A 25,237-nucleotide genomic window follows, 5' to 3' on the forward strand; every position below is an offset into this window, starting at 1 on the left:
ATTGAAATTAGACAAACTGATGTTTTTTATTTGTATATAAGAACAGCATATGCAGGTTAGGTGGAATTTTGTAGGAATTGATGTGTTGATCTGTATTTGTAGGTAATGCTAAGACGGTGCGTAATGACAACTCCAGTCGGTTTGGCAAGTTCATGCAGGTCTGTTTTGACGCGTCCCACCAGATCAAGGGCTGTATTGTCCAGGACTACCTCCTGGAGCAGTCCCGCATCACATTCCAGTCTCCGGACGAGAGGAACTACCACGTGTTCTACCAGCTGGTGGCCGGAGCTGCCGCCGCCCCAGAGATCCAGGACCAATTCTTCCTGCTACCAATCGAAAGCTACTACTACCTGAACCAGAGTGGCTGCTACCATCTCTCAAACGTGGACGATTCTAAAATGTTCGACAGGCTCCGATTGGCTATGAATGTGCTGAATATTCAGTCAGAGATGGTGGATGGGATATTCTCGGTGTTGTCGGCAGTGTTACTGATTGGAAACATGTCGTTTGAGGACATTGAGGGAGAGAAGAGTGACTTGACTGAGGAAGCTAAGAGTATTCTGGAGATGGTGTGTCAGCTGCTCGGATTTGAGCCGGACGGACTCACGGAGGCCCTGTTGTTTCGTCAGATCCAGGTGCGAGGGACAGTCACCAGCATTCCATACAAAATACAGGAGGTACGTAGTGTCAGCAATGATCAGAGAGGAAACTCATTGTGATGTAGTGGAGAGGAATTCTGTTTAAAGAAAATCATTTAATGTGAAGCTTGCATTATTGCATCATCTAGTTATCAAGTACTGAATAATTTTAGTAGAATTAATGCATTTGGTAAAATAAACTGATTTGGAAAAAAATATAGGATTAAGAATGGCGCATGACCCAAGAACTTTAAAATCTCATTTCAATTATTTCCTGGTAGACTTTTTAACATACTGTATGACCCTAAAGCATGAAAACACACAAGACTCTCCTTGCTGAGGGTCACTGTGATATTGACCCTGGCCCATCTCATGCAGGGCACTTCACTATCTGTTTCATTAGATGAACAGGAAGCACTTTGCCTTGTTTTGTTATCTCAAAGATTACATTTGTTTATTTATTGCTGTCCTGTCTTCCCTATATTTCCGCTTTAATCTCATCTAGTTGGGATCACTGATACACCAAGAGCATGACTTTTGTGCGCGGGGTATCGGGGCAATACACTGGAAATCTTCCCTCTTTATGGAATGATCTTTGCCTTAATTTCTTTGTTTAGATTTCCCAAAATAAAAGTTTACTGGAGAAAAAGTTAACTTAGATTTATTTGTGTTGGATATCAGGGTAATACATTGTAAATTGTCCTGCTTGTTCCTGATTTCTGTGTTTAGATTCCCCAATCTAAAAGTTTACTGAAAAACATTTATATGTTACCACTAAACAGTTGATCACAGGACTAAATTGCAATACAAAGACTTAGCAATTGAAAATTGGTATCCAAAATATTTGTAAATAACTTATTATCTCACTAAATGTTGTAATGAAGAAACTTACACCTTTACATAATATGCAAAACAACAACTGATATTTTTTCATCAATGCCTCATGTTAGTTTAACATCTAATTTTAAATGTTTGTATGAAATACATTCCTGGTACATCACTCATACAGATAAGTCAGTGATTAATATAACAGTTTTAACTACTCACTTTCTTTGTGTATAATTTGATAAATTTTCTTCAGCTTCACATTGTAGATAATATTCTATCTATATATATATAACATCTGTATATTTACAACAGACATGCTTGAGGCACACACTGTAGATACATTTTCTATCAATTATATATTACAATGTACTGTATAAGACAGTATATATTTACATTCCAAATATTTTTTGCATGTAAAGTGTGTGAAAAGATACTGCAGTTATAAGACCGTAACACACACAGGGTACCCAAAGGTTAGACTGACTAGTTTAATTATGACGTCACAAATGCTGAATGCTGTAAAATGCAACGTCACAAGCAAGAATCAAAGTTCACGCTTGTGGCTGTTATAGTGGCTCTTCCATTAATTTGAACTTACCCATAGGATAAAACAGAAATTTTGACGTAAAATTCACATTTGCAGACAAGGAAAGAAGTTTAAAAAATGTAATTATAAGCATATAAATCATTATTTTTTGAAAGATATAGTCTCAAAACTGCAGCAGTGTGTGCATACAAATTTTCAGAACGCACTAGCGCACGTTATTCAATTTGTATGCACACACCGCTGCAGTTATGAGACTATATCTTTCAAAAAATAATGATTCAATGCTTAAATATATCTGTTACAAGCCATTGGCAACACACATGCTTTAGCCACACACTGTAGATACATACACTGGTACTATCAATTGTTTAACAGTTGTATTTGTACACTTAGTACACCATCACTTCTATAACAAGTGTATATTTAATATATCTGTTACAGGCCAGCGACAACCGACACGCTCTAGCGAAGGCCCTCTACTCCCGGACCTTCGCCTGGCTGGTGGACGCCATCAACAAGTGTACCAACCCCGGACAGCACCAGACCAAGTTCATCGGGGTATTGGACATATTCGGCTTTGAGAACTTCCAGGTATTTGTTACGGAGCAGACTTGTACCAGCTGATTCTTAGTCCTTATCCATTAAATTAACTCTCACTTTACTTTCACTGGTTTCAGTGTATTTAAGAACTCTTTATAAACGCTCAGTGTAAAACATGTACTTGTCACCTACTAGAATTAAAAATCAACAAAGAAATAAAGATCAGAAATTTTATCTTTTTATAAATTTGTTTTAAATCTGAAACAGAGCTGATTAAACTTGAATGGTGGGGATCACTGTTTACTAATTTGTCTGACATTTTCTTTCAGACAAACAGCTTTGAGCAGCTCTGTATTAACTACACCAATGAGAAACTTCACAGGTTCTTCAACCATTACGTATTTGCCATTGAACAACAAGCGGTGAGGAATCCTCTTGTCTTCCATTCTTACATTAGTTAAAGAAAAGAGAGACAGTGTTATACTCAGGTGTCCTGTACTTGTACAAAATGTTTGGATCTGTTTGATACTTGGTGCTAACATGTGACCAGTACAGTTTTATTGCTCCAGAGGGTTTAGTAATGATTAAGGGCAATCTATAAATTCCATTGAGGAAACACAGAAGTTCTAATGTTTCCTGTTTCTCTAATTCAGATATGTTATTTTCAAGGGAAGAATTGCGTTATTTCAAATAATGTTAGTTTACATTTCGCCAAAATGACACTTTGAAATGTAAACAGGCAACATAAATTGATTAATCTTTAACAATTATCTGTATACAGTATTATATATAATTTGAAATTCCCAAAAGGAATTTTCCCTTATTAAAGTTGATCTGCTCAAACAGAATATGAAAGTTAAAACACTTCTCTACAATACCTTTAATTGTTTGATTGTTTCCTTTTCAAATACCATATTTATATGTTAATGAAATCTGTTATTTGGTTATTTTGTAATGATCTGCTATTTGAGGTTTGTTAGCTTGCTATATGATCAGCTGTTAGAGGTTTGTAAGCTTGCTATGATCTCCTATTTGAGGTCTATTAGTTTGCCATGATCAGCTATTAGAGGTTTGTTAGCTTGCTATGATCTGCTATTTGAGGTCTGTTAGTTGGCCATGATCTGCTATTTGAGGTCTGTTAGTTTGCTATGATCAGCTATTTGAGGTTTGTAAGCTTGCTATGATCTACTATTTGAGGTCTATTAGTTTGCCATGATCTGCCATTTGAGGTCTGTTAGCTTACTATGATCTGATATTTGAGGTCTGTTAGTTTGCCATGGTCTGCTATTTGAGGTGTGTTAGCTTGCTATGATCTGATATTTGAGGTGTGTAATTTTGCCATGATCTGATATTTGAGGTGTGTTAGTTTGTCATGATCTGCTATTTGAGGTGTGTTAGCTTACTATGATCTGATATTTGAGGTCTGTTAGTTTGCCATGGTCTGCTATTTGAGGTCTGTTAGTTTGCTATGGTCTGCTATTTGAGGTTTGTTAGTTTGCTATGATCTACGATTTGAGGTCTGTTAGTTGGCCATGATTTGCTATTTGAGGTCTATTAGTTTGCTATGATCTGCTATTTGAGGTTTGTAAGTTTGCCATGATCTGCTATTTGTTAGCTTGTTATGATCAGATATTTGAGGTCTGTTAGTTTGCTATGATCTGCCATTTGAGGTCTCCTTTAGTTTTGCTATGGTCTGCTATTTGAAATCTGATAGTTTGCTATGGTCTGCTATTTGAGGTCTCCTTTAATTTTGCTATTGTCTGCTATTCAAGGTTCTATAAGTTTGCTATGGTCTGCTATTTGAGGTCTCTTGGTTAGCTATGATCTGTTATTTGAGGTCTGTTAGTTTGCTATGGTCTGCTTTTGAGGTATCTTTTAATTTGCTGTGGTTTGTTAGCTTGCTATAATCTACTATTTCAGGTTTGTTAGCTTACTATGATCTACTATTTGAGGTCTGTTAGTTTGCCATGATCTGCCATTTGAGGTTTGTTAGCTTGCTATGATCTGATATTTGAGGTCTGTTAGTTTGCCATGATCTGCTATTTGAGGTTTGTTAGTTTGCTATTATCCACTGTTTGAGGTTTGTTAGTTTGCTATGATCTACTTTTTGAGTTTTGTGTTGATTTTGTTATGACCATGCCTTTTCCATATTGTGTTTCAGTATGAAGAGGAAGAGATAAATTTTTCCCACATTACATTCACAGACAACTCTGCCTGTGTAGAACTAATCGAGAAGGTTGGTACCCATAATACAAAATTGTATAGATCTACTTATAACAGTAGATATCTACATACTGATGCTATGGTAACCACTGATTACTATAGTAACCACTGATTACTACGGTAACCACTGATATCCACGTATAAAAACTACCTATCGCAGAGGAGATCCTAATACTGAAATTAACTGTAAATGTTCACAAATCAGAAATTAGCTTTAAAATTACAGTAGAAGTTCACATTTTTAAATCAATATATAGAAACTACCTTTTACAGTTGAGATCCACATTCTTAAAATAACTGTAAAAATTAAAAAAACTGAAACTAATAGTTACTGTTTAGTAGAGCTGGCATTTGAGAGTGGTTAAAAAAATTTGTGTTATATTTATCTGGAACTTTGGCGGCCGCTCTGTTGAATAGGCCTGTGGTACTGAAAGTAACAGAAAATACTAGTATCCAATTCAAAATAGATGTAGAGGAGTATTACTAATGACAGGCTCTATAGATGTAGAGGAGTATTACTAATGACAGGCTCGAGGTTGATGCTGTCATAGTTAGACTTATTTACACAATTTATAAAGGTATCCACAAAAGCTGAAGATGAAATAAGTTTTGTCATCTCCCTAATTCTTGATTTTATCATTCAGATGTCATATTTAACTGTTGATGAAAACTCTAGAATTTTATGAATCATATTCAAATGAAAAATTGATTACTAAACAAACCAAAGCCGCTCTCGTGCTGTTTATCTCGCATGCCGTGACACACGTATTCATGCTATTATTTTTGCCAGGCTCCTAGATGTATCTTGAAAACACTGGATGAAGAGTGCAGGTTTCCTCAGGTAGGGATTAGTGTTACTCAGAATTCTCATATTTTAGTGGATATCTCACTTGCTTCATGTGTACAAGGATTTAGGTTTGAAACACTGTCATGACAGGCTTTGTGTGTTAACACTCAATGTAATAGCTCATTCTTAAGAGTTATGTTTGACTTATGAGACATTAAAGGTGAAGTTCCTTGCTTCTGATATAGATATATTATAGGACTAGGATGAAGCTATAACATGCACCAAATGGGATTTTACACTAAGACATCTTTCTCAGGTGCATGTATATCAAACTTGAGAGAAATAATCTAAAGACCTAGCTTTTTATATATGATCATGAAGAACTGAATCTTTTACCACACAGGGCACAGACAAATCCTATGTTCACAAACAACACGAGGCGTTTGATGGACACCCGTGTTACGTGAAGGGAGACCGGCGGATGTGGGATCAGGAGTTTGGGATCCAGCACTACGCTGGCCTGGTGACCTATACGGTCCAGGGATTCCTGGACAAGAACAAGGACACACAGCAGGACCAGCTGTTTGAACTGATGCACGGATCCACCAATGTGTTCGTACAGGATCTTACCAGGTTCCAGGTACATGAAACAAATTCACAAATTCTAGGTTTAATTGACACAATTACACAGCATTGGCAAAGGTCCATTGAACATCATAAGGGTACATTTATTAGGGTTACATTTTACACATCTTCACAATTCCATGGCCTACTTTTTTAAGTCCTCCACAGTAGCAAAGAGTGGGGAACAAAACATGGAGCCCTGACACTGTTGAGATGACTTAACATAACAGAATTGTTTATATATAAAGGATATGCAAAGTTCTGTGCTTCTTCAAAAGTTCTTTTTATGCTCCCATGAATTGTGATGCACTTGGTCACTTTCTTTCTCTGGCGATTTTGTCTCTCTTTTTGTTACATTGTCTTCAAACCTCTTGACATTCACAAGATGACCTTAAAGGTCAAAGATGAATGACTATAAAGATCAAACTTCAGCTTAAATTGATAAGAATGGTTGATTTCTTAGATTGGCAGATGTAGTGTTTAACCAATCCTTCTTTGTTTCATTGTCATTTTTTTGTAGATAAAAAGTTGATGCTCGCCATTCTTTAAATATAAATTATGAAATTAAAGCACTACTGAAATTTTTATAAATTAACATTTTAACAAATTGAATTTTCCTACAATTTGACAGGACTTACTGGGGGTAAGGCTGGAGGATTTAAAGGGGAGACAAACCATCTCCAGGACAAATAAGAGCAAACCGACCGTGGGAGACACTTTTAAACACCAGTTATCTGCCCTTGTGGACATCCTCCACTGCACCAACCCGTGGTATGTTCGATGTCTGAAACCAAACTCGGCCAAAATGGCCAACAACTTTAATACGGGGGATGTGCTGACCCAGCTACAGTACTCGGGGATGCTGGACATCATCAGGATAAAAAAAGAGGTTAGTAGGGGGAATCCCCACTCAATGACATGCCAGGGCCGCGTGTATAAGTGGTGACCCCCCACACAATAGCATGAGGGGACCTCTTGTGTAACGAGACTTTACAATTAATATCACACCGGGGTCTTGTAGGTAACTGTTGCATATAACTTTCAATCCTGCTAAACACCTGCCGATTCATTGTGTTTCACAAGGAAATAATTTTTCACATAAATTTTTAAGCACCATAAAGTCTTCTCTTTATACAGTTTACTGGTTTCATGTTGCTCTATAAATTCTCAATTAACCAGTAAAAATTTATTAATTGTAGTCCTGTACATGATTAGTTAAATATAGATTTTCCCTTTGTTTAAGATTTCATAGGCATTAGATACATGTATGTGTTTCTTGTTCAGGGATTCCCCGTCCATGTTGCCATTGACGTCTTCCTGTCAAAGTACGGCTGTTTGCTGCAGAAGGCGGACGACGGACTAGAACCGCGGGAACAGGTCCGGAACATCCTCACCGTCCTTCTCCTGCCGGAGACAGAGTGGCAGGTTGGAAAAACTAAGGTACGGATGTTCAACTATTCAACTGAAGTGTAAGCAAATCTTTAAGTTTTTATAAGAATCTATTATTTCAGTTTAAAGTTAGATATTTAGTAGGAATATGCACTTTTTATCGGGGACATTTTCCTACTGGAATCAAAGCTACTATTCAGGTACAACAACCCAAGTACCTTTTCCATTGAGACTTTGTCTAATAGAGTGTTACCTGTTTCAGGTGTTCATGAGGAATTCTGTGTTTGAGCCCCTGGAGGTGCGCCGCTTTGAGTTCCTGACTCTGAATGCATTGTTTATACAGAAGATCTGGAGGGGCTTCCACTGTAGGAAAGGTACGTACATGCAACATGTAATTCAGGTAGGAAAGGTACATACATGCAACATGTAATTCAGGTAGGAAAGGTACATACAGGTAACAGGTACAGGTTAAATAGAGGGCCGAGAACCTCACAGGCTGAACACTCCTACCTGTCTTTATTGTTTATCACTAAGATTCTGATGCAGTAGAAATGACGTGATGATGAAGATTCAGCAGTCTTGAATTAGCATTCATGTGTATCAATGTTTGATTTTAACTGAATACTTGACATTTGATTGCATTTAATTGGCAGTTGGAATTTTGAAGTAATAACTTTTCATAGCTACAAATTGTTTTTGCTTCATGTATTTTTTTTTTCATAACACCTGACTAATCTCTAATGGCCAGTCACCTATAAAAATCATACTTTCAGCTTATCTGGTGAAGAGAGAAGCCGTGATCATTTTACAGACCAACTTCCGAGCTCTGCGATACAGAATACAGTTCAAACGACTAAGAAGGGCAGCAATCACTATCCAGGTAAGTCTTTCTCATCACAGACAATGTACGACTCACTTGTTCTGTGTCATGAACTCCTAGTACAAATAACTACAAATTAATTTACACTGATATTTACAGAGATATTTACGTGGAATGTTTGCTCGATGGTATGTGGTGTCGCTGAGAGAACAGAAACGCATTGAAGAGGAAAGGCGGCGACAAGAAGAGCTTGAACAAGAGAGACTACTCCGCCAGAAAGAGATGGAGGATAACCAGGTCATCGAGGACTCCCTGAAGTATGTATCAGTGGGTCAGGGGGAGACGGCGAGGGGGTTAATTGAGCTATCATTGTTTACACTTAATTATCATCAGGCACAGCTTTTAGAAATTAGCAGCATGTCAAAATTCATCCACAAAATCATGCCTTCCTGAATATGTGATAGACAGATATTAACCCACAGACAGCCAGAAGGAGACCGGTTTATTTTTGTGAGAGAGATGTTCCTAGTCATTATACATGTATATAGAATGTAATTGTCATTGGTTTTGCCTGTTTATTAGAAAATTTTTACTTACCTGGATGAATGTGGTGTCTATTTTTATGTCACTATTGCAGATTTTTACCGCGAGCGGAATTAATCCGAAGGCTAAAGTAGGTCGTAGATTGATGTTGTGTTACGTAAACAACTCATTATGTGTTTTGTGTTCCAAACTCACGTATACTCAGTTCTTCTTTAAAAATTAGATGTTTTGATAAACAAAATCTTATCATTTCAGATAACTGTTTTTATGTTGTAAATTTTATATTGAATTCTTAGCTCACAATATAGTTCAGTATTGATTCGTTGATTTTTATGTTTTAGACTTATTCAAATTTCAAGTGAATTTAATTTTCTTTCTTAAAAACATGTTTTGGATTAAAATCATAGAGCAATCATACAAAAAACTTGTAACAAAGATCAATATCAGGACCTACTTATTTATATAATGTAACATGGTTAAACCAAGTGAATTTTAATTCCATTGTGACTAACTATCCATTGCTGTTGTGGGGTGTCTTGCTCTAACTTAACTAGCTCCCTTCCTTCAATACTTCTTGTCTGTTAATTGACTACAGCTTCAAATATTGTATAAAAAAAATCTTGGTTAATTTATATTACATCAGAAAACAATAATAAAACCCAGTGATTGCCAGTTACCATGGTAACGGTGATAAACAGTGGTGGGTGTACAATAACCTCCTGACATGTTGTTTGTTACAGCGCTGCAGCAGAACTCGATTTACTGGGGTAGGCTACAGAACCCTGTTTATGTTTATCTGTCCTCTACTCTCCGTGACTCTATGCTCTCTCAGCAGTCACATCTGACTGCATTCGCTCTCCGTTAAAATCCAAAACAAAACATTTTGTCCGAATTATTTTTCCTTCAGCTCCTGATTTTGAGTTCAGTCCCTTGGTTTGCATTTTGTTTTGGTGAATAAAACATTGCCAAATCGTTGACAATTCAAACTATTAGTTTTTACTTGAATTATTAATTGTAATAACAAGAAATATCTGTATCAAACTTTGTATAGCATGTTTAATCTTTAACACAATTAATCTTGTGACACTTCCTAGTTAATTAGAGGAAACATGTATAGGTATTAAAAAATTGAATCAACATAATATAAAAAAAATGTTCGTGAAGATAACCTCATCAAACTTTCATTTGGTATGTTCACTAAATCCTTTAAGTGGTTATGATAGCTTTAAAATCAAGTCCTTTTTCTTACATAATATTTTAAAGAGACTTATTTTTCCCCTTGAGTTGATAAAACAATAACTGTAAGACAAGTAAAAGCTATAATAACCTTTTTAAGGACAGTCTGTGTTGGGTCCACTCCCAAAGAACTTGTTGTATTACATTGTTAATGAAAAAATTGAAGTGTGTGGGGTTAATTATAAGGAAACAGTTCCCACAATTCATGAGTCTGGTTTTGTTTGTTTAACAATACTTAATAATACTTACCCGTGATATACCGTATATATTGCATGGAAAATTAAATCAATTAATCAGTTAATTACAATCCTCTCAACATAATATATTTTTTCTGATATGATATCCGTATGCATGTATTAGAATTGTTTTGTGATATACATTTTATGTTGAATAATGTTACATTTATACTTTTAAATTACATGAATTTAGCACATTTTGTCTCCTTATCTTAAGGTTGTATGGGACATCTGTTGATATTAATGTGAATTAAAGTACATTATAATTAAAATACTTTGAACCGTTTAGAATTTTTAAATTTTACAATATTTAACTAAAAACAAAGGTAAAAATTTTAAAATCCCAGCAGGATTTGAACTCATAACTGACAGATTTGTAGTGAATCAGCTAACCCACTGTGCTATTCTGTTAAATGACTTCTTTGGAAAAGAAACTATAAAATTACACTTGATTTTATTGTTTATTTCGATAAATAGTAAGTCACAACATGGAAGTGTCCCATACCACCTTAAGTACAAAAACAACACATAATATATAAACAATAATAATTCACTACTCAGTGTTTTGGTGTATGCATGCTTACCCATAGCATATTCATCATAATAAAAAAAAATTCAATCCATTACAAGATTATAATGATGTTAGAGGCTAAGTACTACTTATATGTAAACCATAAATAATCCACTATAAACTGCACAATCTCAACACCTAAAATTGGACATATGTCACCATAATGAAAAACATACTAAAAACATAACTAAATTAACATTACAAATGATGGGGGTTGTGTGCACCATTTCAGTACCACTCATTGCCAGATGGTAATAAAGACAAACGTCTTGTACATTGTGATAGTTTATAGGTAGTTAACAATTAGAGAAACCTCATGCTGTGTCTCAGTTGTCTCACACTTAAAAAAATCTCAGGATGTATCTCATTCGTATCACACAGATACAGGAATATCATTTGTCTCACACATACAAAAATCTCATGATGTATCTCATTTGTAAATATATCTATAGAAATTTCATGCCGTATCTCATTTGTATCTCAGAGATTCTCAGAAGGAACTCCAGTCGCTGACCAAGATGATCGAGTCGATGTGTGAACACTTCCAGCCGGTGATGTCACCCACGAACCTGAACCTGGATGACATGTTCAGCTTCCTGAAGGACGACAGCCTGGACATCGAGCACCAGACTCAGGAGGCACTCGACCAGATCAACACCGAGTTCACACTGCTCAACCAGCTCCTGGACGAAGACATGGTGAGTACAAGGGCTCTCACTGCCCGACTTATCAGAGGCTCTCACTGCCCGACCTTATCTCTAAATGTTATGATAAGAATTCAATATTCCAGGTATGAATACTTTAAAAATGAAAATAAAATTGAGAATATTTAATCAGCAAATTATTAAGGTCTTCCGTTTCCAACGGAAGACCTTACTATTATTCTGAAAAATTTTCAAATTTCTTATTAGGGTTTTCCGTTTTTCAACGGAAAACCCTTCTGTTATTCTACTGTTTCTTATTATTATTTTTTTTTTTTTCCCGCAAATTTTGTGCACGAGATTTCTCGAACATTTTTTGTGTGATTGCTATGAAACTTTCAGGGTATGTAGATGATATTAATATCTCTAGACGTTTTTTTCAAATTTTTAAAATTCACTTCCGGTTATGAGTTATTGCCCTTTAATTGAAAATTGGGGGGTCTTTTGTCCAGAGTTGATCTCGGGAACTACAGATGATAGATTCATGAAATTTGGCGAAATTGTCGGTAACATTTTATAGTTTTGCTGGCATGAAAATTTTGGTAATTTCTTTGATAGTTTTTGAGCTATTTGTCGCCAAAGTTTACGATTTTTTCGGGGCTTAAATTTTGTTGCTTTTTGTATTATAACCTTTAAACTAAAAATATTTTGTTTATACATATAGAACAAAAGTTGTTTAGAATAACGAGAGCTTTCATTTAAAATTAAGAAAAAAGGGCTGGCCCCTATAATTAGGGGTCAGCAGCTCATACACGTATTTTTTTGATAGCAAAAATCGTTATCATTTTATGAAAAAAAATTAATTCAGTTATTGTTAATATATTAAATAATGTCATTTGGTATCAAATTAAACAAGTTCTGTGCTATATTTTTTTTCAAATTTCATAAAACAAATATGTGAGAATCGTACATGAACGAGTTAATATGTCTACATAAACACACAAGCGAACAAATGCCACATTAAGGCCCAGGCATTTACTGCATTACGTTGTGTTGCGTCTTAGATAAATTGTTGTGATTCAATTTCATTTTTTTCATCTATATCATTTATGAATTCAATGAACACACATTATTTAAACGTTCTATGTGCAACTATTTGTCGGGGCGCCCCTGTTTGTAACCCCCGCACGCGCGCCGAATGTAAACAGTAACGAACAGCATTGTAGAAAAGGGAGCCGTAATGCAGAAGAGAAGTTGTGTATTCTTTCGGTGTACACATGCATTTTCAATTTACTGTGAAACATATGAACATGCACAGGGAACAATACTACATATTTGTTTAAGGAGGATATTTTTCTCGTGTGAATCGTTTACGAGGAAATTCTGACAGCCACACTTCTGTCGACGATCAGCCGTTGATAAGCTAGGAGTAATAAAGGAGAAAAGATGGACATTAAAGTGTGTGATTTATGTGGATGTTACTGAAGAAGGTGAGGCTTTTTCTCCTTTTAAAGTTTCTTGTTAACTGGTTAAAATTTAGTATATAGTATAGATGTACATGTAAGTACGTGCACACTGTTAGATGTTTTTGTTATGGTGTGGGTGTTTGTTTACTAACGTGTAATTTTTACATGTTTCATGGATGTTTAGACTCGCTCGAGGTTCATGGGGGACTGGAAAGGGTAACTGAATTTATCTATTTAAAAAAATAACAGATTGTGAATTTTCAACTCAAAATTCAAAGCAGGGTCTAATTAGAAACATATCATATATTCTTGTGCAGAAGACTCCAAATGTAGTCATGAATACCCTGTAGACATAACTTCAAGTAAATAAAATTGTATACTTCAGACTTCAGAGTTAAAACATGACTTTAATATCTTTATGATGCCGATCATTGTATCATTAAAGAGGTTTAGCAGACCAACGGGTACCCGGTACATGTACTTGTACATGTAGGTTACAAGTTAGAACTATGCCTACCATTCCACCAGTTCACATAATTTTTCTTGTTTAGCAGTTATGATGTGTACTTAAATTGTCCTTGTTAATGTTTTAAATGTAATTTTTTATTCTCTTTTTTTAATCTGACTACTGGCAGTACTGGTGTGCGAGCAGTTCTCGCCGAGGACCATTTCTCGCTGGTGCACTGTTACATCATATTTTCGTATATAGTTTTATGTGTTGATAAAATGACGTAACAATGCACTGGTGAGAAATAGTACTCGGCGAGAACTGATTGCACGCCAATATTGATTAATTACAGACAAAAACTGAAGGTTGCGAGTGTTATTTTTTATTGAACAACATTGTTTAAAATAATTCTTTATATGTGACGATCAGACCGGTTTGAATACCAGTGCCAGATAGCTCAGTTGGTAGAGCACCTGACTAGAGATTCAGGGGGCCCAGGTTCAAATCCCTTCATTATTTCTCCCATCCTGTTACAATATTGGTGTTGTGACCAACCCCTGGAACTAACAGGTTAACTCCATCCTGCCAGGGATGATCTTCGAGGGTGAAGATCATCACATGTTTTGCAAGATGCAATAAGTGTTAAAAACCTTTACTTTACAACAGAATACATTTAAGTGAATATTTATGTTCCTTGTTATTATTTGGTGTGGTTTTCTTGACAGTGTCGCATAAACAATTTACCCGCTCCTAAAACACAAACCTTCTTTTTGTGGATTCAGCTTACCGCTGATTGGCTGCTGTTGCAGCAGACAAATAAGATATGCACGCACAAAACACAATGAACTTATCAGAGAATGAGTTGAGTTTATTTAAACTGTTGGAATTTGGGTGTTTTTTTTTTAAATGTATACTTGTGACAAAACATATATGTGGTACATACAGCTGTAGCTTTATGAAGAAAATTTTGGTTAGACCATATATACCTATCATGCAAGTAAATGATATTTACAAAAAACTTGCAATTTATGGCGCACGAAATATACGCTAGTTTTATAAAGATTGACATACATGTAATGTACCACATTCTGTGAAAAATAATCTATTAAAAATTCTTCATTAAGTTTACTAATACATGTTTTATGCTTATTACACGTAGTATTGTTTTTAAAACATGTAATTTATAAGAAAATAAACAAAAACCCTCGCTAAATTTATTTGCAAAAAAAAAAAAAACACAGTAGAATTGATAAAAAATGGTATACCAGAAGCTAATACCAGTACATGTACTTTGACGCTGTTCGGTGGGTAATATTCGTTTGTAATTTACGAATTGAAATATTGACTGTTGCACTTCAAGTACGGAAATAAACTCTCTCTCTCTCTCTCAAACTCTCTCTCTCTCTCAATTTGATAAGTGTTTATACCTATGAAAATTTTTTAATATTATATTATGACTTGATATGCAAATTTTTGATCTTGTACTGCCTAAATGTTATGTCATGTATTGGGATATGTCATACTTATTACACTGCATGGTCAGTGTATTTTTTACAGAAATACTATGCATATGTTAATGTAAACACAGCTATTACTAGTACATGTATGTAAACACAGCTAATTATTTTTTTTATTTATTTCAGCTCAAAACGGACTCTTGTTACCACATGGCTTTTACCAGTACCTGTTGATTCTTGTGGGTCAGCTCCTGAGATTAACCTGTCACCTCTATCCACATGCATATTCCTTGTGTTCTACAGACTATTTACCGGTAATTCAAATTAAATCCGATAATGCATGAACAATAATGGAACTTGAAGAAAGCATCATGCCATGTTGTGGTTTGTGTTTGATAAGAAATTATGAAAACAAAATTAAGGCTGTTTAAAGAAATTCATAATTGCTGTGAAAATTTGTTTTTCAATAAAAGTATACAATTATGTTTCCTTTATTTTTTATTTCATAAAGATATTTAGATGTGTTTACATAATTGAAACCCCCCCCCCCCCTCTATTTAATTGTCTGCATTAAGATTACATGTAGGATATGTAAATGTACATTTGACTTTGAAATAACATCTGCTATGATAATTACTTTTGAAATGAACAAGAAACAACCTATTTCTACCTTTCTAAGGTATATATGCATAAAAAAGTAGAAAAACATGTCAAATTTGAACATTTTTCATTGAAATCAATTCTGTCTCAGGCTACCTGGGTGTGTTTGAATTTAATTCTAATTTAAGGCAGATGTCTAACTTGTAGGTTGTACCTTACTGTTTTAGCATGGTTAGAAGGAGACTAGAAATCAGAATAGATTAGATATTCACTAAATATGATTGTTAGCTTACTTTTTTCATGAAAACAAGAAATCACAAGCAGGACAGCTGTCTATTTGTTAATTAAAATGGTACAAATCATACAATAAACAAATAAAGATCAAATTTTAGAATCATTGATGATTGTTTTCAAATATGTGTGAGAAATTACTCAAGGAAATTGCCACACGTTTCATAAAATTAGGTAAAACATTTTAAACCATGACTTTTTATGAAAATCAAAAGATTGGGGGGTGGGGGGTATACATGTAAGGGTATTTCTAAGTGATGTGAAGCTTTTATCATGATTATATCATGTAGGCATATGTTGTATTGATTAAGGTTTCTTTTTAAAGGTGGGTTAACAAAAGTTGACCTCTAAAAGGTCAGGTAAAGATGTTTTACTATGGAGAACCCTGTAAATCTGTGTTTACTAAAGGAAATTGGAAATGGTGGGTTCACTTAAATGGCCATATTTTCATTAAACCTCAATGGAATTGGCAATATGTGGTATTCTTTTTCTCAGAATTGCATTAGCTTTCTTATTCTAAGACAAACCGTCTTTTCATAAAAATGTTAGTGTACTAAGTTAAAGGTACAAGGAACAGTTTCGGATAAAGTACCGTCAAAATTTTTGTAAAATTGAGAGTGACTGTACTTCAAGGTTTATCATTGTTGCGTAGATTCATGAAATGAATTTTAATGATTATCAATAGTTAGAGGGATGTCTCTTGTTGGAATTGGTAAGCAATATTAAGGCCCCTAATTTTAAGTACATGAGGAGCAGAAATAAATTGTGAAACTTGCGGCTATGACAGATATGTTGACTTTACAGTGAAATTGAAGGTTACAAACGGGAGGTTATATAACATGAAATGTAGGTGGATGAAATATTATATGCCTATTTAGTATTTACTGGGTATGAGGACAATAGCAAGTTTATTGTCCCCCAAGACAGCAAATATTTAATGAGGCAAATAGGGAAATAGTTGCTGTGGAATGGGACAATAAACTTGCTATTGTCCGAATAGTCAGTTAATTGGTATTTCATTATACAGAAGAAAACTTTATTTGTCAGCGATGCAGAATTTCTTGATGATAAACAAATTAAAGTTAAATCAAACTTTGTATTTAATGCGGCGATCTTATTAGGTCAGAGGTGTTCCGAGTTTAAGGTGATATGGGACACTTCCATGTTGTGACGTATTGTTTATATCGAAATAAACAATAAAATAAAGTATAATTATATAAGTATTTTCTTTCCAAAAGTGAACACCTTTCTCCGTAGCGCAGTGGGATAGAGGGTTTACTACGAACCTGTAAGTCATGAGTTCGAATCCCGCTGGGGGTTTTAAAATTTTTACCTTTACAAATATTTTTAAAAGCTATTTTTGGTTAAATATTGTAAAATTTGAAAATTCTAAACCGGTGAAAAGTTTTCAATTATATAGACTTTAATCCACATTAATATCGACAGATGTCCCATACCACCTTAAAAAGGAGGGAAATCAAATTCTGCTGATGAATGGTTTTGATGACTATTCACCATGGGCAGATAGCATGGATACTATTTTGAATTAGATAAAAAGGCATGTTTATGCGGGCGCCTTCTAGTGATCAATTTGTCCGTCTGTCCATCCAAATGGCTTGACAGGAGCATAGCTTCTCTCCCCTTGGCCCAATCTGGCTCATACCTCATCCACAGGGTTGCTTTGGTTGAAGGATGTGCAGTGACCTTGAACCATGTTTTTAGGTATAAGGTTAAGGTCATAGCAGAATTATATATATAAAATCCTTGTCTGGGGCATATCTTTTTTCCCTTTGGTCCAATCTGGCTAATACTCGCAGAGTGTCTCTATGGTTAAACGATGTGCAGTGACCTTGCATGAAATTTCTAGGTAACGGGTGAAGATCATATCGGATCGTGCAAAAATCCTTTTCTGAGAGCATATATAATTTCTACTAACCCCTATTTGGCTCAGACTTCACATAAGCAGAGCTTTTGAGTAAAGGGTGAAAGGGTGTGTAGTGACCTTGAACCTATTTTCAGTGAAAAGAAACTGTGAAGGTCATACCAGAATTATATTTTTAAAAATCCTTGTCCGGAGTATATCTTCTCTCCCTTTGCTCCATTCAGCCTCATACTTTACCCACATGATGCCTTTGTTCAAAATATATGCAATGACCTCGAATGATATTTGTAGATGAAGAGTCAAGGTCATATCAGATCACACAAAAATCCATATTTTAAGAGCATAGATATACTCTCCTTTTAGCCCCTATTTGGCTAATATTTTACCTTTACAGAGTTTATTGGTTAATGGCGTGCAGTGACCTTGAACCAAGTCTGTCAATGTGAAGGTCATAGCAGATCTTTTTAAAATTAGTTTTAGATAGTAGATTATTTTTCAAATATTCTTAATCTTGGTCAGATTGAACAAAAATGCATGTATGTTAGGGGGAATGAAATTGAATTAAAAGTTCTATGCCAGCTGGAAAAATTTCAAGTTATAGGTCAAGGTCAAAGCAGAATTCTCTGAAATAACATAAGTGGGGCCCTTTGAAATGTTCACCATTTCAATGTTGTCTGGTTCATAGTAATTTTACATAGAAAATATTCACAGAAGTACAGTAAAGTAAACTTTACATCGATAAGTTTCTGACAATTAATGACGCAACGAGCACACAGTACGAAAGGTCAACCTTTTGAAAAGCAGTGAAAAGGAAAAATTGCTCAGAATTATGTTTAAAACAAAATTGATTTTTTACATAAATTTTAATTTTGCATTCTGGGTTAAGAAAAAAGATGTTAGTTCAAGGTAAAGTAAACTTGTACTTAAAATGAAGTCAAATTTGTTAAGTCGTACTTAAACACATTGTTTTTTTGTTAAGTCGTTCTTGAAATGGTTAAGGGTTTTTGGTTAAGTCGTACTTAAAAACATTCGGATCATGTTAAGTTGTACCAAGAATCATTCGATTTTTTTTATCTTTTTGTACTTACGTTTCTTTGTTACTAGATTAATACTCTGCTTCTTAGACGTACTTCTAGCGTTGCTTTCGACATTAGCGGAAAACCCACTCGTTGCTTTGCAACGAGCTTTGCTCTAGTTATTTTTTTTTTTCTTCTAGACGCCAACTTTGATCCTTAATATCTCGCTCGTTTGTTCACCGATTGTTTTGAAATTTTCAGGACTGATAACATGCCGCGTGATGTTGTCGTTGCATATTTTAGTTGAGGAAAATCCCCATTCGGTTTTGAGTTATTCCCCTTTTAGTAAAATTTAACGACTTCTTTTGTCCAGGGGGGTTTAGCTATAACGATGACTGGCAGAGTCTCAAAGATGGGCTGGTTTGGAAGCTAATACATTGAATTTGTGCGAGATATATTTTATTTATTATTTAAATGCAAATAAAAGGGGTGGTATAGATGTTGAAACAAAGGCAAGAAAAAAATTCAAAAAAATTCGCGTATTTTCCGTGTTAGTTTCCAACCTGATAAAAATTTGTTATAACATGTATTTTAAAAGATCTTGGTCTTACCAAGACCTTTCATTCGGTATACAGAAAAAGGGGCTGGCCCCTATAATTAAGGAGTTAGATGCGTCAAAAGTTTCTTGTCAATAACTTGTAAAGGAATAAAAATTTCTAATGCATTATTGAAGCAAAGTTGTAAAGAAATTAATTTTGAATCCTTCCGTGGTATTCAATTTAATGTTTTCGTAATTTATAGCCAGTATTTGCAGAAACAATTGTTGTCAGTTCGGTCGATTTTTGTGGGGGTGCGCACGTTTAGGAGGTTATGAAAGGGCTTTTTGTAATGCACTAACTGATACATGCAGCGCGCAAAAATAATTCTACATAAAATTCCCAAATGTTTTTATTCATATGTACATATTCATTTCATAAAGATGAACGTCTTTGACCTTATTTTTGTTGTTTGTTTCATAACTGTGCCCCTTTCTATATTTAGATGCATTACGAGACTCAGGTAACCGATCGATAGAAGAGTCGCTAGCTGCTGTATTCAGGCCGTCGCCTTGACGACAGTGCATATGCTTGTAGAGCTGGACGTACACATGTTTAACGCCCCGCTGTGTTACTGTAACAGAGACATTTTGAATTGTTTCAGTACTGGGAGATGTGTTAATTAAATGGTTCGAATGCATGGTAATTAAACTCAACTTTTCTACAGTACGTATACACGGCCGTCATATAAAGCACAATGTGTATTACTGACATGACAAATGTACGCAGGCAATTTAAACGAACGCGGGATTGCTCCCGATAGAACATTTCTTTTAAAGCAAAACAAAATACTGATTTCCGATGGATATAATATTATCATCGTGGAGATGATTTTAAAAAGTGAACTTAATATTCGTATACGATAATATTTGAATCCAAAGTCGCTATTTTTAAGTAACGGTTATTAGGGATATTAATTATGACTTGCCCCGCGTTTCACGTTTTTTACTTTCAATGCATCTACAAACGAAAATACCAAACAACCTTCGGCAGCAATTTATAAATAATTTATTACATACTAGTACACAATATTAAAGAGATAATTAAATAAATTGTGCTTTATAATTGTACTCGCTATCTTCCGTGGAAATAATGGCATGGAAAAAATGTTGTTCAATGTTCATCAAAAACGATGTAGCCTTAGCAATCGAAAATAATTAACAAACTGTATATTGATAGATTGACACATTAACAAACATTCAGACCCGCAATGTATTTTTTGCAAATTCTATAAAATGTAGACTCAGTAAGTGAATTTTTCCGTTTGGGGTATTTTGAATCACATGTGTACGCTATGTGTACATGTACATATAGATTAATAGCCATATAGATAAACACTTTCAGTGTTGAATTTTTAAAAGATATTTTGTACATGCAAAGCAATCCAATGCAAGGGCTATTAAATTCGAACAATGTACATACGGTAGGGATCGAACTGATACTGGTTCTGTTTGTTCTACAAACAGCGAATGAAATGCGAAGTATTAGGGTGTTATTTTTAAACAAATAAGTATTGCTCTCTTAAAACCTTGCATTACTAAACAAAGTATTTCATCGGAAGCATTATTAGTTACCTTAGCTGCATATATGTAGCTCTCCGTCTGGAAAAATTAAGTACCATCCGAAATTTTGCATACAAGTGCTATACAGACTTGCAGCTAACATTAACTTAGAATTGCCGCTGTTCATAATTTCATTAAAAGACGCGCAGATTCAAGTGGTTATATGTCGTTTGATATGGGATTTATGATGTCTATTTATATTATTTTAATTAAGGACAGACGAAACGTTCCTCAATTTTATATAATTTTCCTTGATATTTCATTCCTTATTTATTAACATTTAAACCTGTTAATTCCAAAAAAATTAGAGTACATTACCAGGCTCGTTTTGGAGCTAGAATATTTCGAACTTCCCTTAAAATAGCACGCAAAATGCATTTGAATGCTTATAAGTAAAGTCATACTATATATTTTAATTTGAACACATTATATTCAAACCAAAAAAATCATATTACATAAAAATTTAATTATGAAATAACAAAGTGGAAATCTTAATTCACATTGTGGAGATAGGAAAAAATGGAAGACACATGAAGGTCGCGTTTGACCTTAATATTATACAAGCAATAGCTTTCCAAAAAGCTTGCCTGACTACCCAAATTTATTCAATGGAAGCATGCATGTATCAATTAGGCTATCTTATAAGAAATGAAATTTAATTTTCGCTGCGGATCATAAATTATTAAACTGAACGCGCAGAGTTTAGAAGCAATTTCAATCTTTTTCTTCGATCGAGTGCATGTACCTGTATATCACTGGAAATTAAATCATTTCATTATTTTAAATCATTTTAGGAATGTACATGTATCGAATAATCTCAAACAGCCAAATTGAAAATTGAATTTGTTATATATTAGATGCAAAATCAAAGACATTTTGTTATTTCTAACCATATAGGAAAGGATATTCAAACACGTACATGTAGCATCGTTATTTGAAAGTGTGTGTGTGTGTGTGTGGGGGGGGGGGGGGGGGGGGGGGTTAGGTGGGCAGCTTCATCAAAAAAAAATCTTGACAAGGAATTTAAAAAATGGGGAATTTTGAAAATCCTAGTCCGTAGGTGGGAGGGGGTATTTACATTTTAACTTCAATTTAATTCAATTAGAATTACTTTATTTTTTGGTTCCATTTATTACATGCTCCGACAAAAGTGAAAGATCCATGATATCTCTATTTATTATATGACCAGTTAAGAAAATAGAGTGGGTAAGACCATCTACACATCATGTGCTCTGGCCTAACTTGGACTCGCCCACTAATCGGCGAGCCAAAATTATGAATGAGACGTATTATGGCGCGAAGTCTTTCTTTACCATTCACGCAACAGCTGAGATCTCAGATAGATCCATCGGCATAGATCCACTGAGAGGGTGTCAACTAATAACTACATATATTATACTTTGGATTGAATGTTTTAGAAGAAATCTATCGAATTAACATACACACTTAATTGACTAGCAATTGTTAGATGTACATTTACATTTGTACACGCGAGTGAAACCCTTTTCCAGATGAATGAAATCGCCCAATTGATCGAAAATCGGGTCACACGTACCCCACTTCGGCGAATTACTTGTACGTAGCCCTTCCAGTAAATATTCCAATTATATGAATTTATATTTGTTTTAATTAATCCAAACTGATCATTCTTTGTTAATGATGATAATCCAACACCAACTATTACTTACATTGTACTACTTAGACAATGTGTATCATCTTGTTGCGATGACACCTCCCTCTTTTTTTTTTTTGACCTTTCAAATATGGCAATCTATTTTTAAATCAGGATTACACACGTGCAATGTGAAATGCCCTTTTAATTGAACACTCTTGCTCATTGTGCTTATTACATCCCATATAACGTTTTCATCAATTATGAATATAAATGTTGACACATTAAAGATGCATCCTCAGGCAATTATTAATTCAAGCTTGTGGGTGCCCCCCCCCCCCCACTTTTTCTCACAGCAACTAATTTTTTTAAAATTTACTTATAAAAAATTGAATTATCAAGGATGTAAAAAATTTATATAAAAATAAGGAAATTAGGATTGAAATTGAAGTTATATACATACTACGCCAGACCCCCCCCCCCTCCCCCGGATTAGGATTTTGAAGATTTTGGGAGTCTTTTTTTTTTTTTTTTTTTTTTTTATGCTTGTCAAGACTTTTTGGATGAGTCTGCCCCCCCCCCCCCCCCCACTTTCAAAAAGGATGCTACGTGCCTGCATAAAGATAACAACATTCAAGGGCCTTCCGTCATTTTCAAGCCATGATAAACATGATAAAAAGGACTCTCAAAATAAGAAAATAGACGCAAAGTAAACTGCATTCATGGCATATGTTCACATTGTATGATGTGTCTCAAAATTCCTATTTTGGACTCGTCCACTATAACTACGAAAAAATTAATGAATGAGACATTCTAGCTGATTCTGGCGCGGAGTCTTGTAAATGAAATTTCCATTGATCTGAATGGATTTTTCCGTGAGGGTCGGGGTACTAGGTATAAAAACAAATTTAATCGTTCAAAGTTTTGAATTGTTAACAACGATATATCAGATCGAATGTTTTAGAACGATTTATAAATCCAAAATACAGTCATTTTTAATCTGTTGACGCGTGAGCATATGTATTAAGTAGGCGGGCATCCCTACACTCTATTAATTGAAGACAAATGAAATCGCGTCCAGCAGAACTCCCTGGCATTTTAGTGTTTGTTATTATAAATTTATGATTTTGTTTGTTAATAACAATTCAACATCAATTATTTATTAACAATGTACACTCTAGTACGCTTATACACAATTTTGTTGCGATGACCCCCCCCCCCCCTCCCCGGACATTATACCTATTTTTAAATCAGGATTACACACGTGCTTGCATGTGCAGAAGACAATCTGGAACTTAACTGATAACTATATCATCTCTTTGGAAATGTATTTCTCCGTAAGCAAATACGTGTAGTAACTGATACATGCAATTGTGAAAACCATAGAGGAATGCATGATCTGCGCATAATAACTAACTGCTTGATGCAATATTTCTTTTTTCCAACATGTTTTAAGTCAATGATAATATGAAAATATATGCTTGACTTCATATCGGAAATTACTCATTTTCTTTATTCCCCTTTTCAATAAACAAAACAAACCAACAGACCAAATTGATCCAGATAAATATAATTATCAAAAATAAACCTAAAAAACAAACTACACTTTCATCCTTCACCCACAATATTGCCTTTTCGATATTTGTCATCGTGGTAGATCCGTGTAACAATCTATTAAGTAGGTGCTTGCACGACATAGAACCGGCCCTTGCTGATCAACGTTTTCATTAACACATATAAAGGAAAAAAAAATATTTAGATTTTTTCTTGGATTTATTTTGATGTAAATAAAAAAGAGAAGAAATTAGTTCTATAATATATATGCGATGTAAATCTTTTTTCCACGCAATATTTCGTATAAAACAACGAAGAGTAGTATCTTGAAACTTCATTCAAAATTTGATTAGACCTTTAAATTGTAAAATGCTAACATTGAAAATTGTGCCCGATTTCTTTTTTTTTAAGATAAAACTTTATTAAAAAAACTGATTCTTTGAGACAAAATAAATTGACATAATCAGTTTGACATTCTCTAAGTGCAGTTCTGTAGCTCTTAGTCTGAAAAAGAATCGGATGGACGACCTAGGTCCCAGATCGTCCATCCAAATTTCTTGAATATTGCCATTTCTTTCGTACGCGGACGCATGTTGGCCGAATACTCACCGAGACTAAATGGTTCGTATTTTAAGTTTTAACTGCGTTTAAAGGTAATATTGGAATTCCGATAATTTTGAAAATGATTAATTAAATAAAAATGGTTAAAATTACCGTTAAATTACCGGCATCGGCCTTCCCCATGCGCGAATCTAGAAGAGTAGGGTGAGGGTTCCAGACCCCACCCCAACCCCCGCAAAATTTCTTTCCATTACATGTACAATATAAAATTACAAAAATATGCCTCGGACATCCCCAGGCAAACTCAAATAACCGTCAGACACTCAACCCCCACCCCAGGAAAATTTTTCTTATCCGCTCATGCCCCCTCCCCCCCCCCCCCCCCCCTCAAAAAACAAAATTATTCTTCAGAACCCCCTGTAAAATTTCCAGGATCTCCGCATACATTCTAAAAGATTCATTGGCCCTTGCTTTCGATAAAAAATGCGAGTAAAATGTTTGGTCTTTTTACGTTCATACCGGGCATACCCACTGTGTGATTATAATCGTCGTCCATATTCTGTGTATAT

General features: G+C 34.7%; 1 protein-coding gene across 6 annotated transcripts in view; it reads left to right on the plus strand.

Moving 5' to 3' along the window:
* LOC128177418 (myosin-I heavy chain-like) overlaps positions 1–25,237 on the plus strand; it is a 61,562-nt gene that overhangs the window by 15,962 nt on the left and 20,363 nt on the right. For 4 of the 6 annotated variants that reach the window (XM_052844118.1, XM_052844119.1, XM_052844121.1 and 1 more), the window contains exons 6-18: positions 103–677; positions 2,455–2,604; positions 2,883–2,975; positions 4,715–4,789; positions 5,567–5,617; positions 5,967–6,203; positions 6,819–7,076; positions 7,472–7,627; positions 7,839–7,950; positions 8,350–8,456; positions 8,556–8,713; positions 9,034–9,069; positions 11,467–11,680. In XM_052844118.1, the coding sequence (XP_052700078.1) occupies positions 103–677; positions 2,455–2,604; positions 2,883–2,975; positions 4,715–4,789; positions 5,567–5,617; positions 5,967–6,203; positions 6,819–7,076; positions 7,472–7,627; positions 7,839–7,950; positions 8,350–8,456; positions 8,556–8,713; positions 9,034–9,069; positions 11,467–11,680 (2,222 nt within the window). The remainder of the gene's footprint in view (positions 1–102; positions 678–2,454; positions 2,605–2,882; positions 2,976–4,714; positions 4,790–5,566; positions 5,618–5,966; positions 6,204–6,818; positions 7,077–7,471; positions 7,628–7,838; positions 7,951–8,349; positions 8,457–8,555; positions 8,714–9,033; positions 9,070–11,466; positions 11,681–25,237) is intronic. The other 2 variants (XM_052844120.1, XM_052844123.1) reach the window with 1 other exon arrangement.

The sequence above is a fragment of the Crassostrea angulata genome, chromosome 3 (genome assembly GCF_025612915.1).
Source record: "Crassostrea angulata isolate pt1a10 chromosome 3, ASM2561291v2, whole genome shotgun sequence".
In the NCBI taxonomy this organism is placed as follows: Eukaryota; Metazoa; Mollusca; class Bivalvia; order Ostreida; family Ostreidae; genus Magallana; species Magallana angulata.